This window comes from Nomascus leucogenys, chromosome 7b (genome assembly GCF_006542625.1).
Source record: "Nomascus leucogenys isolate Asia chromosome 7b, Asia_NLE_v1, whole genome shotgun sequence".
Classification (NCBI taxonomy): Eukaryota; Metazoa; Chordata; class Mammalia; order Primates; family Hylobatidae; genus Nomascus; species Nomascus leucogenys.
In genome coordinates this window covers 93,368,785-93,386,877 of record NC_044387.1, presented here as the reverse complement: position 1 = coordinate 93,386,877, position 18,093 = coordinate 93,368,785, and the positions used below count along the sequence as shown (strand labels likewise).

The 18,093-nt window shown below is 41.2% G+C and overlaps 1 protein-coding gene across 2 annotated transcripts in view; it reads right to left on the bottom strand.

Moving 5' to 3' along the window:
• GALNTL6 (polypeptide N-acetylgalactosaminyltransferase like 6) overlaps positions 1-18,093 on the bottom strand; it is a 1,250,255-nt gene that overhangs the window by 11,208 nt on the left and 1,220,954 nt on the right. For both annotated transcript variants that reach the window (XM_003257974.4, XM_012507976.2), the window contains one exon: positions 9,086-9,235. In XM_003257974.4, coding sequence (XP_003258022.2) covers positions 9,086-9,235 — 150 coding nt within the window. The remainder of the gene's footprint in view (positions 1-9,085; positions 9,236-18,093) is intronic.

Sequence of the window (18,093 nt, the reverse complement as noted above, 5' to 3'; positions counted from 1 at the left end):
GTCATTACAGATCCTTTCTATTTCGGAGTGACCAGAGAATGGCAGTTAAGTATGTTAGGTAATCAGTAGGAATATTGCTAAGTTGAAATGGCAAAAGTTAGAAGGTCATAACAACCTAAGTGATTTCAGCTGGGTTAGACATACAGCTAAAAATAGGATGGGAAGATAGAATTAATTATTGAAAAGGCAGCTTCATTGCTGGTGCGAATGTATAGTCCTCCTGAGAGTTAGCCTAATTCTTCTTTGACAAGGTAACTGAATTTTCAATTTGCACTGAAATTTTCTGCATAGGGATCACAACTTCTTAGGATAAAATGACATAAGTCCTCTGTTACCAAAAGGGGTATGTTGCAGACATTGGGCATCTGGTTTTCAGCAAGATGTTTGAAGAGTCCAATTTTGTTTTCTTATGGGCAAGCTGGAGAATGGTGGTCTAGAAGATAATTTTACATGAATTTTTATCTGGTTGAGTAACTTCCTCCAAATGATGCTCATTAATGGATTTTGTTGCCTCTGCTATATGATAGAGGGCTCAGTGCTTGACTTTGCATTGGGATCAACAATTTAGATGAAGGCATGAATGGATGCTGATCCAATCTGTGGATGGAACAAATTATAGTTCAATTGCTATTAAGTTGAATCAAAGTGTTTAAATCCAGGTTGGGATAATTATAATAGGATAGAGTTTAATGGAAAAAAGTGGATAGCAACATAAATGTAAAAGATGACCTGTACAGGTATAAGATTGGAGAGATATGTCTGTTTAGCAAAGCAAGAGAAAAAGACTGAGATTTTTTTTCTCCAATACTGAAAGCTCATTAAGAAGCTGAGTGTGTGAAGTTAAGGCAGGAAATCAATCAACTCAGGCTAAATTAACAGAAACAATTGCTCATAGCAAAGCATGCTAGAAGCTCATAACAAAAGGTGCTAGAAACTTATTCTACTTTCTTTGTTGACAACATCTTACAATATTGTGTTCTGGGAATCATGCTACTCTCTAAGACTGTCTGCAGTACATTAGGGGTGAGTGTCCAGGAGATGGAGGTAGGTTCAAATTAAGTCATATGGAGAGTAGTGGCAGGAAATTGGGCCGTTTAATTGGATTAAAGACCAGGCAGGTATTTGTTCAAATATTTGGGATCTGTCTTGAGTAAAATGAATTAAATATAATCTGTGTGGTAACCAAGGGCCAGGGAAGAGCTTTCTGGCAATTAGGACTGACCTGGGAGAGTGTGGCTGCCCAACCTCTGACCACATGTCCAGGATTTTTTAGGGACTTCATTTATCAGAACCAGAGTTGAATTACATGACTTTTAAGTTAAACTTGTTATATACACTTTCCTTATTTTTTGGTCCCAAGTCAATACCTGTCCAGAATGATTTAAAATAACAACTTCGAGCCCTTCTATCTGTCATCTTTGTGGACCGGTACATCCTCATTTTATGAACTGAGAGGCCAAAACCTGGCATATATCATAAGTTATAACAAATAGTGAAGTGTAGGCAAATGCCAAGAATTCCACCCACTCATTTTTAAATGAAAGGGATTGTTACACTGTTATCAATTTAGCTTGGCAGGTGCCTTCTTACCTGTACTTCCTGTTTGATATGATTTGCAAGTCCTTTATTATGAAAGTTAAATTATAAGAACCCCCAGAGAGCAACTAAAGAAAGTAATTTTAAATCTTTCATTTTTGGTCTTTGGGAGGTTACATACGTAGTTTTGAGACAAAGAAATGTGTTAAGTTTCATCCAGCACAGGTTGGAGTTTATGAAGGCAGGGCTCATATCAATAATTGAACTAGTGGTTCTTTAAGCCAGTCAATGAATGCTTATTTAGGAACTTCGTATATTAGGTATTAGGCAGGCCGTGTGGACATTTTTTAAAAAGTTCTTGCCCTCAGGTAGTTGGCGGGGGTGAGGGGGCTAAGTATGTATAATATACAGTGTTTTAAGTAGAAAGAAGGAAACAAAATGCTATAGGAGTACAGAAAGAGGGGAAAATTCCAACTAGAGCAAAAGGGAGGAGTAGATTAAAGAAAGAAGGTAAAAATTAGAGCTACAAAAGTGATTTTCCATCTGACTGTCTATTAGAATCTCTCGGGACCTTTATAGAATATCAATACCCAGGCTTCACCTTCTAGAGAGCCTCAGTCAGTCTATCCTCATGCGAGTACATTGCCTTAATAATACACCTTTGTAATGTTTTGATACCTGGTGCTTTTATAATGTTTTAGTACTTTTTTTTCCCTCCTTCAAGATTTTCTTAGCTATTCTCATCCCTTATATTTCCATGTAAATTTTGGAATCAGTTTATCAATTTCCACAAATAAGCCTCCTGAGATTTATTTGGTTTTGCATTAAATGTTTGGATCATTTAAAAACTGATATCTTCACAATATTGAGACATAATCCTTGAACATGACGGATCCATCTATAGTTTTTAAGATTTTTCTTAGTGATGTTTGGAGTTTTCTGCATAAAAGTCTTTCACATCTTTGCCGTGATTTATTCCTATTTTGTGCTTTTCACAGTGACCAAATGGAATCACTTTTAAACTTCATTTTCTATTTTTTGTTGCTAGTATATGAACAATTCATTTTCACCTTGGGCCTATGCTAAATGTATCTATTCATTTTTAAAATAGTTTAGCTGCATAATCTTTTGGATTTTCTAAATACCCTAACATGACATCTATGTATAGACTGTTTTATTTCTTCCTTTCTAATTCTTATACCTTTAAAGGTCTGTATCTTGCCTGATTACACTGATTAGATATCCTATACAAGGTTGAAAAACATGATTATAGTCAACATTCTATTTTATTCCCCATCTCTGGAGGAGAGCTTTAACATTTCACCACTAAGAGTGATGGTAGTTGTGGGGTTTTGGCTATACTTCCTATTAGATTAATTTAGTTTATTTTATTAGCTTACTTTCTGTATGGCTAAGACTATTTAGTTACATGGTAAAAACTTGAGGATTTAACAATGGACCAATGTATATAAGACCTCTTGACTTACAATAAAAGCGTCACTTCAGCGCAGTGGGAAAAAATGGTCTTTTAACTAAATGGTGATTGATCAATAGCATGTCTCCGTCAATATATATCTATATCTATTTCTATCTCTGTATATGAATCAACCCTTATCTTACATTGTACACATAAAAATATTTCAGGGAGGGCTGGGCGCGGTGGCTCACGCCTGTAATCCCAGCACATTGGTAGGCAGAAGTGGGCAGATCACTAGGTCAGGAGTTCGAGACCAGCCTGGCCAACATGGTGAAACCCCGTCTCTACTAAAAATACAAAAAGTAGCCGGGCGGCATGCGCCTGTAATCCCAGCTACTTGGGAGGCTGAGGAAGGAGACTCGCTTGAACCTGGGAGATGGAGATTGCAGTGAGCCAAGATCACGCCACTGCACTCCAGCTTGGCTGACAGAGCGAAACTCCGTCTCAAAAAATTATATATATATATATATATGGGAATTATAAACCGAAATGTAGAATATTAAGCAATAAAATTTCAAAGATGACTTGGAAGACTAACTACATGAAGGCCAGGATTTCCTAAACAGAACACAAAACCCACGAATCATAAAGAATAGCTTTTCCTTAAGACACTCCACTAAACAGAAAAAAAGACAAGACACCAACTGGAATAAGATATTGCAATGCATACATCTAATGAGGCACTTATATATAGAAAAAAATCCCTAAAAATCTGTGTGAAAAAGCCAGACAGCCCGTGTTTTGAAAATGGGCAAAAGACTCGAGTAGGTGCTGCACGAATAAGATATCAAAAATGGCTAATAAACATATCACTTTACAATCACAGAATAAAAAAGAAAAAGAAACTGACAATACCAAGTGTTGGTGAGGATGCAGAGCACCTGGATTCTTGGCAGTGCCCTGAGCATGGCCCTTCAGGCCTTTCCATTTCAGTGCATGCTGGCCTAGATGTCACTGCATCTCTCTGCTTAAGGACTTTCTCCGGCCTTAAGAATGGTTCTGTCTATAAGAGCAGCAGGCCAGAGGTATCAAGGGAGTTGCGGTATTTATACACCATTCCAGTCAATCTTTGGTCAGGAACCTGACCAAAAAATTGACTCCCTGATGGGTGTTCTGTATACCATTTCCAGAGATCTTCAGTGGATTGAGTTCTAATTGCCTGCAGTGGTACTTGCTTGATAATCCACCCTTTATTGGCTCAGATATCTCCTCCATTTCACTTCCTCACTCCCTGTCAAGAGTTTTTGGGGCTATATCCCAAATAAACCATGTGCATTAAAATTCTTACTTTAGGTTGTATATATGGGGAAACCCAAAGTAAGACATATGCTATAACCTAATAAAATGTTTACTTAAAATGAAAAGGGCATGGGAGATAGCTCTCAATTTTGGAGGGATAAGAACGGTCAATATTGCCTAGGAGAGACTGCTTTAATGATGTGATATATTAGGATATACCTTGCCACGATGATCAATGTAAAAAGTGTATTGTCACCAACACAGATGGAAATCTTATGATCAGAAACTGTGCTAGAAGTTTTCCATAGTTATCTCACTCAGTTATCATTATTATGTTGGTGAAGCAGTTGAAAGTCATAAAAGCAAAACAACTATTCAAGATCCCCTTACAATTTCAGGATGATTGGGGTGTATTAAGCCTGAATAACTCTAAGGGCTGATGGTCAGCTGTTACGTTGGCTAGGTTGTGAAGGATCCAGATGAGTATTGAGAGGCTAAAGCACTCTATCTTCTACTCAATGAGAAACCAAATGAAGTCATAAAACAGAGGAATACCATGACCAGGTTTTGTGAAATCTCCCTCTGACTTCAGGATGGAAGATGAGGAAGGGGAAGGGGAAAGACAGGAGTCAGGGCAGCCCTTTAGGAAGCCATTGCAATAACCCAGGGGTAAGATGTGAAGACTGAACCAGGCAGGGGCTGGCCATAGAAATGGCAAAGAGTGGGTGGATTTCAGAGATATTGGCTGAGAGGGGCAGGTGACAAGTTTTAGTGACCAATGACTGGGGATAGAAATGGGTGACAAGTCTTAGTGACCAATGGGGGTTGAAGAAAAGGAAAGACAGTTTCCTGTTTGATGCTGGGTGAGGACAAATATTTTTACTAAGGTTGCCTCAACAATTCACTGTTCTTGTAACAGGGGTCCCCCTGGTGGTAAAAGAAAACCAGGAAGAGGATTCCTCATCCTGGGTACCTGTTATTGTAGGAAACAGCTGTGCAACTGAACATAGCCCCAGCATCATAGAATAAGGATGCTCTTCTCCTTTTGTGGTGGCAAAGAGCCACATCTAAAAATAATTAAAAGCAGAGTGAGAGTTGCTGAAACCAGGAAGCAAGGCCCGAAAACAACTTTCATCCACTCAAGCAAGGTGGCTTCTGGGCACCTTCTCTCTCCAAGATATCTCCATGTAGCTGGGAGGGAGGGGTTGGCTGGTATCAGTGACACTGAATCCAAGGCATTGGGGAACTCTCCTAGGAAATATTCATCTTATTCCTTAAGAGCATGGCAGAGGAAATAGTAGAAACTTTAAAGCCAGATTCACCTGTGTTTGAATCCACATATCTGCTAGTATCAGTTTCTTCCTGTGTCAGTTATACACAATAGTACCTAAATGGTTACTAAGTGGTTATGAGGTTTGAGATAATGTGTGTAAAGCACCAGCTCGATGCCTACATTGGAGATGATGATGATGATGATGACTTTAGGAACTTAGGAGATGGCTCACACAGCCCTTCAGGCAATTAGTAGAGGGCTCTGATTGACTCATGAATATGCTTATAAAAAGTGGGAGTTCCAGGCTGGGCGTGGTGGCTCATGCCTGTAATCCCAGCACTTTGGGTGGCTAAGGTGGGCGGATCCCCTGAGGTCAGGAGTTCGAGACCAGCCTGGTCAACATGGTGAAACCCCGTCTCTACTAAAAATACAAAATTAGCCGGGCATGGTGATCACGCCTGTAGTCCCAGCTACTTGGGAGGCTGAGGCAGGAGAATCGCCTGAACCTGGAGAGAATCGCCTGAACCTGAGAGAGGAGGTTGGAGTGAGCCAAGATCATGCCATTGCACCCCAGCCTGGGCAACAAGAGCGAAACTCCGTCTCAAAAAACAAACAAAAACATCCAAAACTGCCAGAAGCCCCTAGAGCCAAGTACTGCATCCAAATAGACAAGGTAGCACACCAGAGAGATTTCTCTTTGTACTTTTTCTCTTTACGCCTTAGGCATAGCCCTTGGAAAAAAACAAGAGGAATTTTCTAAAACAGGTGTGTCCGAATGGGCCTGAGTCATCCACCAAGATGTGATATTTCAGAAACTTTCCATTTTGAGCCTTTGCATGTGTCTGATTAAGTATAAATACCTTGCTTGCTGTATAAATACACATGGAGTGTAACCTTTTGCTAAGTAATGCAAGACCAACAGCTACAAAAAGCTGAGAAGAGAGCCACAGCACAATTGAATCTAGGGGTTTCCTTTCACAAATCCCTTAGGATCCTGGAAAGGTTTAGTATTAAAGCTCATAAGAGTTTCCCCTTGAAACCACTGCAGCCTGTTTTTTTTCTCCCCAGAAGCTCTGTGTATTAGTTGGTCTTATCCATCTGTAAGCTTTTATAAGCTCCCTCATAAAAACAATTGCATTTTCTTGGCTTAATTGCATATTATTGAGTGGTTGGTGTGTCATGCTATAAGTGTACAGTAATGATAAATGTTCTGTTCATTAGGGACCACCAACATACTAAGCAAATGGCCAATCAGCTATTTTATTGATGTGCGCAGAAAGTAACTCCTTAGATGTCAGAATATAATCATTTAAAAAAACCTTACTTTATTGCACCACACACAGGCTGTATCATGTTTAATAGCAAAATAGTTTGATAAGATGAATAATTTATTATACGTTTCATAAAGAAGACAATGAGGTTTTCCTATTGCAGTGATATTCCCCCAGCCTCATTTTTATCAGATACCATCTTCTGAGCTCCATTAATTCTAGATTGTTTTGTAGAAGGATATAACAACTGAATTTTTTTTTTTTTTTTTGAGATGGAGTTTTGCTCTTGTCACCCAGGCTGGAGTGCAGTGCAATGGTGTGATCTTGGCCCACTGCAACTTCTGCCTCCCAGGATCAGGCAATTCTCCTGCCTCAAGCCTCCCGAGTAGCTGGGACTATAGGCATGCACCAACATGCCTGGCTAATTTTGTATTTTTTAGTCCAGATGGGGTTTCACCATGTTGGCCAGGCTTGTCTTGAACTCCTGACCTCAGGTGATCTGCCCGCCTCTCCTCCCAAAGTGTTGGGATAACAGGCGTGAGCTACCGCGCCCAGCTCAACTGATGTTTTGTAATTTTGCTAGACACAGCCACAACCTGCCAGGTGTTTGGGTGGGGGTGGGATGCAGAATAAACTTATACAAACAAGTCCACCTGTGGGTGGGTATAGTTTTAGGAGCTCATCTCTAAGAGGTGGAAACCAGAATGCTTATTAAGTAAGGCAACAAGTAACATAACCAGTCCTCCCTCTCCCCACACTGACTCTCCACCATTTCTCTCCTTTAGCTTTCTGTAATTTGGGGGGACACTGACCTTGTCTCAGCCACAGGATGGCCAAGTTCATGAATAAAGTGGGGGAGATTCCATTTTCCTTATAGCCTGAGGCAAGGCTGGCCTCAGAGTGTGAAAAAGCAAACAGAAGTCATCTTCTCCCTGGCTGAGAAGGCCCCAGCAGGTCCATGGATTTGAGGGGGCAGAATGGAGCTTATGGAGTAATTGCTAATTGACAGCCAAGTTCTATCCCAAAAGCAAAGAATTTGAAAAGCAATTTTGTATAGTATTCTAAAAAGTTGTCAAAAGGAAACCATAAAAATATTTTCAAACAATAACTTAATTTCTCTTTATTTTATTATCTCAATAAAATGTGACTTTACATATGTTTTTGAATTTTTCCTACCATTCACTGTTAACTTTATAATTTTTGAAACTTTTTAAATTCCCCAAATAAATTCTTCTTTGCTACATTTGGGCAGGATTTTGGTGAAAATATAAATGGGTCAGTTTGTGTATAAGGATTGCAGCAGTTATATCTACATAGATATATAAATATTTGTGTAAACATCATTGTCTTAACTCAGATAGGTCCCAAGCAAGTGAGCCTGAGATACATAAAAAATGAATGCATGCCACAATCTATGTGTGTGTTGTGAATGGTGATGTTAAAAATTATGCACGTGTGGTTTTGCTTATTGGATATGTGGTTCCTCTTTTTGGGAGTGTTCTGAATTAAACCTAGACCCATCCCTTGTTCTGGCTCAAAGCCATTTTTCAATCATAATTGATTGTGATGGCCATACTTATAACAAGTGAAGCCAAAAGCTTGCCCCTTTCTACACACTTGATTTTCCCCTTCAACTTTGCTGGTGATCTCCGGATGTGTGAGCCAAGTGTGTGTATGTATGACTAGGTAAAACTTTAAATCAAAACTCCTTCCTTCCTTCCTTCCTTCCTTCCTTCCTTCCTTCCTTCCTTCCTTCCTTCCCTCCTTCCTTCCTTCCTTCTTTCCTTCCTCCCTCCCTGCCTTCCTGCCTTCTCTCCCTTTTCCTTCCTTCCTTCCTTCCTTCCTTCCTTCCTTCCTTCCTTCCTTCCTTCCTTCCTTCCTTTTCTGTCTCTCTCTCTCCTTCTCTCTCTTTTTCTTTTCTTAACAGAGTCTTGCCCTGTCACCCAGGCTGGAGTGTAGTGGCACAATCTTGGCTCATTGCAATCTCCCCCTCCCATGCTCAAGTGATTCTCCTGCCTCAGCCTCCTGAGTAGCTGGGATTACAGGCACCCACCATTACGCCTGACATTTTTTTGTATTTTTAGTAGAGACGGGGTTTCACTATGTTGGTTAGGCTTGTCTCAAACTCCAACCTCAGGTGATCTGCCCACCTCGACCTCCCAGAGTGCTAGGATTACAGGTGTGAGTGACTGTGCCAGGCCTAAAACAGTGTGTTTTCAAAGAAAACTTTGAGTAAGAATAACTTAAACCACAATAATTTGAGAATGACCACAGTGGACTGACTCTTACCTTCCGGTATCCCCAGAGCTGGTTCCCCTTCATGCCATGACAGTCATAGAGTGTAACGGGGCTGTTGTGTGAGATCGCATCAAAGCAGAATTTCCGGGTATGCAGTGGCTCACCAGGTCGAATATCTTCTCTCCATCCAAAGGTAAAAAGCTAGCAAAGCAACAGTAGCAGAAAAGCTGCAGTGAGTTTGATTTGGAGAGAAGATGCAAGGGCAGGGGAAGGCATGTCTTTTAGCAATGTAGAGCTCCTGCTTTGTGATCTACCAAAAAGAGCTAAGTCTCAGCCTAACAGAGGTGTTGGAAAAGGCACATGTCGTAAAGTGCTGTAGCAGTAACAGCTGCACTTTTGGTCCAGGCTGCCAAAAAACACAAATGAAGAGTTCCCAATCAGGTACCAGAGAAAATACAGAGGGTGGTGGAAAAAGAGATGCAGGGAGGGGCATGGAAGAAGGAGATTGAAGGAGAAGGAGTAAGAGGACAGAGGGAGGAAAGATAGAAGGGAGAGCAAGGAGGGTCAGAGAGAGAAATAAAGTCTTTGTTTGTTTGTTTATTTGTTTTGAGACAGAGTCTCACCCTGTCTCCCAGGCTGGAGTGCAGTGGCACGATCTCAGCTCACTGCATCCTCTGCCTCCCAGGTTCAAGTGATTCTCCTGCCTCAGTCTCCCAAGGAGCTGGGATTACAGGCACATGCCACCACGCCCAGCTAATTTTTGTATTTTTAGTAGAGATGGGGTTTCACCATGTTGGCCAGGCTAGTCTCAAACTCCTGACCTCAGGTAATCTGCCCGCCTCAGCCTCCCAAAGTGCTGGGATTACAGGCGTGAGCCACTGTGCCTGGCCAGAAAGTCCTTAATAACACTCTACGGTCTTTATTTAGCTAAAATGTTACTGGAACAAATCCTACACAGTTTGCCGAAATTTGCAGATTAGCTAAAGAGACAGAGTAGAGATAAGCCGAATTGATGCTAGCACCTTGAAAAACCTAATGTAAAGGAAAGCTAAGCTTGATGAAGTGAAGAGTGGGCCAATTAATTTCTCTAGGGTTGGTAAGAGTAATTCTGCAGGGCAATGTAGAAAATTTTAGATTGTAACTCACAGTAAGAAATGCAGTTCACACACACACACACACACACACAGACCTCTCCTGATTCCAATAGAAACAGAAGTTTCATGAAATGATATTTACCCTTATTGAGTTTAATTGACTCTGATATTCCATCAAACACATTCCTATCCCAGTCCAGCCTCTCCAATCCTATCCACCCCATTCTATTATATTAAAAATGTGACTTATGATGCACTAAGTTGGCTTTACAATGTATTAACAAGCAAACAAGCAACACACCTGTAGGGAAGAGCATTTGCTTGAGTTATTTGAACTGTACAACAAATAAGGGTATTTGAAAGGTACAGTAGGAGAAATCCTTAAGTAAGTGTGAAAATGGACAAGAGGAGCCCTGTGATTGCTCCCAATTCTAAAATCCCAGGAAGGTTATGTAATTCTTACAATACGACTTACAGCAGGCTGGCTGTGGGAAGCCAAACTGTGAATTGCAAAATAAAAAAGAGCTGTCAGGAAAACCCTGTGGATATAAAAGAAAGCACAACGCTGAGCTGTATGCAGATAATACATTATGCCCTGACCAGGCCCTCAGTATATTTCAGCTGTTAGGTTCCACCTAGGAAAGGCAATGTAGAGAACCTGGGAAAATTCCAGGAATGGCTAACAAAAATAGTTAAGTGGTGAGGAATCTGAAGACAAATGCAAAGAACTGGGTTAAGTGGTCTCAAGAAATGATCTAAACAAGCACATGAACAGCGACCTTCTCAATCATGGCCACTGCATACTCTGTTACCCTGGAAGACAGGATAAAAGAGAAGATTTCATGCAGAAGAACAAGGGGTTTTTAGAATAGGCGTTTGAAATAAATTCATGAAGAGGAATTGTGTAGTCTTTTTTCCTAGAGTTTTTAAAGTATAATTGTGAACTGAGACGTTTTTAGATTCATTTAAATCCTGCAGAGAAGAATGACTTCTCAAGGAAGTGTCTATTCATATTTTGATCACTGTCTTCTATTCAGGACTCACTGCTCTCTTGGATTTTGAAGCACTGTGCACCTCTGTTATCCTATAACTGTCTCACCACCCTCTCTTTCATGCATCTCTTCACTGCAGGTGTTGCTCAGGGTTCTCTCTTGGACCCTGTCCTTGCACCTCCCCTGATTGGTCTTTTACACTCTCATTTCAACTCTCACCAGTATGCTGGTTACTCATCATCCATCTTATGTCCAGTTCCTTGCAGAATTTCCCAGCTGCACATCCCATGGACATCTCAGATCCAGCATATTCTAAATGCAATTGATTTTCTTCTCTTCTGTGCTGTTCCTGCTCCTTTATTTTGGTTTAATTGGTGGTCATGTCATGCACCTTGTCAACCTTGGAGTCTTGAACTCCTTTGTCTCCCTTACCATCTTCATCTAATCAATGACCAAGTCTTACCACTTTTTGTTTTATAAACATTTCTGGAATTTGTTCATTCCCTTCTATGCCCACAACCACTGTTCTCAATAGCTCTTGCAATGATCTCCAAACTGGCTTCTTTCCCACCTGCCTTTTTTGGTTACCACACATCTGCCTTCCTCAGCCTCTAGGGAAGTCTGTTGGAAAGGCCTATGTGACCTTGTTCCCTCTCAATCTAAAATCTCACAACCTTTTCACATAACCCCTAGAGAATAAAGTTCAAACTCTTTGACCTCTTAGGAACTCTCTGGCCTTTGCTGTTCTTTCCACCTACATTCCTTTCCTTCAAGTTTATGTTCCAGCAATGCTAAAACCTTTGTAGTTCTCACACAAACCAGGCTGTGTATTTCCTTCTGTGCCATGTTCGTGTAAATCCCTCTGGTTGGAAAGCAGATATTCACTAGCCAACCTAGGTAATGCTCATCTGTCATGTAAGATTAAGTTCAAGTGTCCACTTATCCAGGAAGTCGTCCTCTTTGAACTGCTTACTCCTTTCCATCCCTTACCTGTTTCATCATGATTGTCCACTTATGTTTCTCTATCCCTCCCTAGACAGTGAGATCCTTGGTTGCAGGGCTTGGAGCATTTTTACCTTTGTGTTTCCAGCACCCAGAACAATTTATGACACACAACACATCCTCAATTAAATTTCTATTGAATAAATAAAACCCAAGATTATCTGTTATTATATGTCGAGATAACTATCAAAATGAATGAATGAGTTTGTGCTGTTTAATTACAACAATAACAATGATAATGCTTATATTTTGAATTTTCAACTTTGATGACTCTGGATTCAGTTACCTATTATTGGAATAGAAATTAATAGAAATTTCCCGGCCAACAAACCTGCCATTGGCTTTGATTAAATCTTTATTTTATTTAAATAGCACATTTCCCTTGTACTATAGGCAGTCCAACCAATGCAGGAACAAGTGGTTTTGATTGATTTATTTCCCTCTCTGTCTCCATCTCTCTGTCTTTGGTTTTTATACACTCAGAAGGCCAGAGCTGAAAGGGAATGTAATCACTACCTAATACAGTCCCTCATGAGTCAGCTGAGGAAAATCAGGCCTGCAGAAAATGAGTGTCTTGCTTCTGTCACACCTCAAGAGTCCCCCCTTCTTTGGTAGATGGCCTTTTCATACTTTTTACTAAATGCATCAGTTAAGTCCAAAAGAATACCTCTGTTACAGCAAACACTGGCAAAGCTGTCTGTTGGGCAACTTTATTCACCTATTGTCACAATTATATCTGAGGGCATCCTTAGGTGACTTCTGTTTCTTGTTTCTGGGTATTGTAGTGCCATGATCATGCTTAGATTTGTAGCCTGATGGTTAGCCTGTCATTTTCACAGTGTTTTATGTATTATTATTATTACCTGTTGATTACTTTCCTGCATCCAAGGTGATACATCTTCAGATTGTATCAATTACTTTATTCTTCTACACCTACGATTCGCTAATTTTTTTTTCTCTCTTAGGTCTTTGAAATACTTCTTATTGCCATTTATCTTATCTCAGTGGCCATGTCAAACCAATCAGGCATTGAGTCTTTTCATTGGCCCGTTTTCCTGTCTGCAAGCTTGTCAAAGCAGAAACAAATAGACATTATGAAATTATATTCACTGAATTATATTCATTGTTTGCTTTGGGTAATGTCATTGTGACATTTATAGTTTGTCTTCACCCTTGGCCTGCTCTTATTGACAGAAGAATTTAGATTTTCTTCAGGTTTCCTGTACAATAACCCTTGAATTCTTTTCAACCTTAAATTCCTCAGTGTTACAGTAAGTTGATGTTAATTTCTCCGCTTTCTTCTTTTGAATGATCCTTTAAAACATAGATTTACAATGTATATTAGTCCATTCTCACACTGCTAATAAAGACATACCCAAGACTGGGTAATTTATAAAAGAAAGAGGTTTAATTGACTCACAGTTCAGCATGGCTGGGGAGGCCTCAGGAAACTTACAATCATGGTAGAAGATAAAGCAAACACATCCTCCTTCACATGGCGACAGCAAGGAGCAGTGCCAAGCAAAAGGGGGAAGAGCCCCTTATAAAGCCATCAGATCTCATGAGAACTCACTATCATGAGAACAACATGAGGGTAACCACCCCCATGATCAAATTACCTCCCACTGGGTCCCTCCCACAACATGCGGGGATTATGGGAACTACAATTCAAGATGAGATTTGGATGGAGACACAGCCAAACCATATCATTCTGCCCCTGGCCCCTCCCAAATCTCATGTCCTCACATTTCAAAACACAATCATGCCCTTCCAATAGTCCCCCGAAGTCTTAACTCATTCCAATATTAACTCAAAAGTCTAAGTCCAAAGTCTCATCTGAGACAAGGCAAGTACCTTCCGCCTATGAGCCTGTAAAATCAAATGCAAGTTGGTTACTTCCTAGATACAATGTGGGTACAGGCATTGGGTAAACACAGCCATTCCGTATGGAAGAAATTGGCCAAAACATAGGGACTAAAGGCCCCATGCAAGTCCAAAATCCAGTGGGGCAGTCATTAAACCTTAAAGTTCCAAAATGATCTCCTTTGACTCCATGTCTCACATCCAGGTTATGCTGATGCAAGAGGTGGGCTTCTACGGCCTTGGACAGCTCTGCCCCGTGGCTTTACAGGTTACAGCCCCCTCCCAGCTGCTTTCGCAGGCTGGCATTGAGTGCCTGTGGCTTTTTCAGGTACGTGGTGCAAGCTGTCAGTGGGTCTACCACACTGGGGTCTGGAGGATGGTGGCCCTCTTCTCCCAGATCCACCAGGTAGTGCCCCAGTGGGGACTCTGTGTAGGGGCTCCAACCCCACATTTCCCTTCTGCACTGCCCTAGCAGAGGTTCTCCAAGAGGATCCCACCACTATAGCACACCTCTGCCCGGACAGCCAGGCATTTCCATACATCCTCTGAAATCTAGGTGGAGGTTCCCCAAGCTTAATTATTGACTTCTGTGCACCCGCATGCCCAACACTACATGGAAGGTGCCAAGGCTTGGGGCTTGCACCATCTGAATCAATGGCCTGAGCTGTACCTTGGCCCCTTTTAGCCATGCTGGAGCTGAAGTAGCTGGGATACAGGGCACCATGTCCTGAGGCGACACAGAGCAGGGGGGCCCTGGGCCTGGCCCAAGAAACCATTTTTGACTCCTAGACCTCTGGGTCTGTGATGGGAGGGGCTGCTGTGAAGGTCTCTGATTTGCTCTGGAGACATTTTCCCTATTGTCTTGGTGATTAACATTTGACTCCTCATTAATTATGCAAATTTCTGTAGCAGGCTGGAATTTCTCTGCAGAAATTTTTTTTTCTATCTCATCATTAGGCTGCAAATTTTCCAAATTTTGTGCTCTGCTTCCTCCTGAATGCTTTGTCACTTAGAGATTTCTTCTGCCACATACCCTAAATCATCACTCTCAAGTTCAAAGTTCCACAGATCTCTAGGGCAGAGGCAAAATGCCACCAGTCTCTTTGCATAACAAGAGTGACTTTTACTCCAGTTCCCAACAAGTTCATCATCTCCATCTGAGACCACCTCAGCCTGGACTTCATTGTCCTTATCATTACCAGCATTTTGGTCAAAGTAATTCAACAAGTCTCTAGGAAGTTCCAAACTTTCCCGCGTTTTCCTGTCTTCTGAGCCCTCCAAATCTCTAGCAAGTTCCAAACTTTCTCACGTTTTCCTTTCTTCTCCTGAGCCCTCCAAACTGTTCTAACCTCTGTCTGTTACCCAGTCCCAAAGTTGCTGCCACATTTTCAGGTATCCTTATAGCAGCACCCTACCCTACCAGTATCAGTTTACTGTATTAGTCTGTTCTCATGCTGCTAATAAAGACATACCTGAGACTGAGTAAATTATAAAGGAGAAATGTTTAACTGATTCACATTTCAGCTGGCTGGGAAGGCCTCAGGAAACTTACAATCATGGCAGAAGGGGAAGCAAACACATCCATTGTCACATGGCGGCAGCAAGGAGCAGTGCCAAACAAAAGGGGGAAAAGCGCCTTATAGAACCATCAGATCTTATGAGAATTCAGTCACTATCAGGAGAACAGCATGAAGGTAACTGCCCCTAAGATTAAATTACCTCCCACCGGGTCCCTCCCATGACACGTGGGGATTATGGGGACTACAATTCAAGATGAGATTTGGGGACACAGCCAAACCATATCACAATGTTAACTCTTATTTCTTTGCTTTAATATTAATGTGATATGTGTCATGTTGCCTGGGTCTGTTTGTATTATATGAATAAGGTCACTGGATTTGGTACTGCAAATACACTTATTATCTCTTGCTCTTGCTACCTGACTTGAGACAACAGAAAATATTTTTCTCTGTCTGGATTGTGACGTTTTATTTCATTGTTATGAGGTTTGCAGAAACCTGAGATACAGCATGTTTCTCCTTGCAGTTTGCACCCATCAGTATGCTCTGTCTTGATAATGAGACTCTTTTTTGCCAAAGAGAGAAAAAAGAAAGGAAAAGAATCTGTCCCCTGGATGCACACATTTGCTTGCTTCTGTCTTTGTGAACCTTCCCCTAGGCCCTGGAAAGGGAGCCCGTGTTTGCTTCCTCGGGAGGACGAAAGCTGGGCTGCAACACTTGCTCCCCAGCATGACATCGAAGCCTGCTGCTGGGCCTGCAGAGTGGGAACAGCCAAACTAGGCCAAGGGGGTTCCTCCTCCTCCCCACTCCTCTCCCTTGGACTCAGTGGGAGCTGGGGATTATTCTTTCCAGACCTTATAGTCTTATTAGGATCTATTTTTGTTTTTCTTTCTTGATCCCTAGAGGAAGCATAATGCTACCACGATATCAAACAGCTATGCAGATTGCCCTGGCAAAATGAATCATACATTTGCTTCCTTCACAGAAACCACATTAGTCACCACCAGTGTTCTGCAGTAGAAGGCATTTTCTTATACAGGTCCTTCAATGGACTCTTTTTTATTTCCCATGTAACAATTTTGTTTTTTCCTTTTTTTTATTTTTGCCACTTTTTTTTGGAAAAAAGGGATTATTTCAACTCTAATAAGTCTCCTTTTGTGTTCTTTGAATGTTTTTGAATTAAAAAGAAAATCCATAATTGTCATGTTCCGATATGCCTTCCTCGTGCAGGAATTTTAATCTAAATGTAGAAGAGTGATTCCTAATTCTTATAAGTCACTGAGTGACACATTGAATAAAGCTTACAGTTAATTACTGGCGAATGAAACAGCTTGTAATGTTTTAACCTCCAAGTCAATATATGGCAATATTTAAATATGATGCATTTTCCACCGCTTATCAACCTTATTTAATCCTACTGTAGCTTCATTTTTAGGATCTCTAGAGACAGGAAATCTTTTTAAAGAGCTGTATTAACCGGTCTTTCTGTGCTGCCTATGTAGTTTTCTGCTTGTCTAGTGCTGCCCTCTGGTGACCATTTCTTGAATTACAGGCCATAGATTTTTGCATTTTAGCCTGGGGGTGGCAGGTGGCCAGTTGGGGGATGTGGGGGGTGCGGGAGTGAACCAGCAATTTTTAAAGTGTATGCAATATCGTTGCCTTTGTTTATGTCCATGTTCAGCTGTCAAATAAAATCTGCAGGCCAGAGCAGATTTCATTCTAGAGCACTACTGGATAGAAATATTAAGCCCAGTTCAGGCATTTAGGCCTGCTTTATATTCACCAGCTGGCCACGTGTGTTTCTTAGCTGGGCTGAATAGAGATGGTAGAGAGGAATTTAGCCCAAGAAATGAAGCTTTTCCTTATGGCTTGCTCCTTTTCTTTTTTAAAAAGTTCTTTTCCACTCTAGATGCCAGCCTTACTGATAGCTTCTAAAGCCTTCTCTCTTGCTCCCAGGCTGAAATCAGAATTGCTTGTTGGAGTTAACCGTCCAACACTATTCCTCAGGACCCCAGTAACATCCCCATGGTGCCTATAGAAACAGACAGAGGAAGGAGGAGACAAATAACTTTTCACTGATATTTGATTCCTATCAATAAATCCTGGAGTCACAGAGCCTTCTATAAACCCATCTGGATATATACATGCATATGTATATATAAATTAGCCACCAAGCCTGGCTGATTTTTGTATTTTTAGTAGAGGTGGGGTTTCAACATGTTAGCAAGGCTGGTCTCGAACTCCTGACCTCAAGTGAGCCACCCGCCTCAGCCTCCCAAAGTGCTGGGATTATAGGCGCGAGTCACCATGCCTAGCCATGCAGGGCACATTTGAGTGAATAATAACTAGTATTTGCTGACTATGCTGGGAACAGATAAATGAAGCCAAAGTCCCAGCTGCCTTGGACCTGAGAGAGGTTTCTAATTTGGTATTAGCATAAAGGGATTTGTGAGTGTTTGAGAGAAGGAAGACAAGAGGGAGAGGATATTACTCTGCACCTGCTGCATGTGCAAGATGCTGCCCCAAGATTTATTCTCCTAACCACCCTGTCCAAGATGGAAGAACTATGGCCTAGAAAGATTTCACAA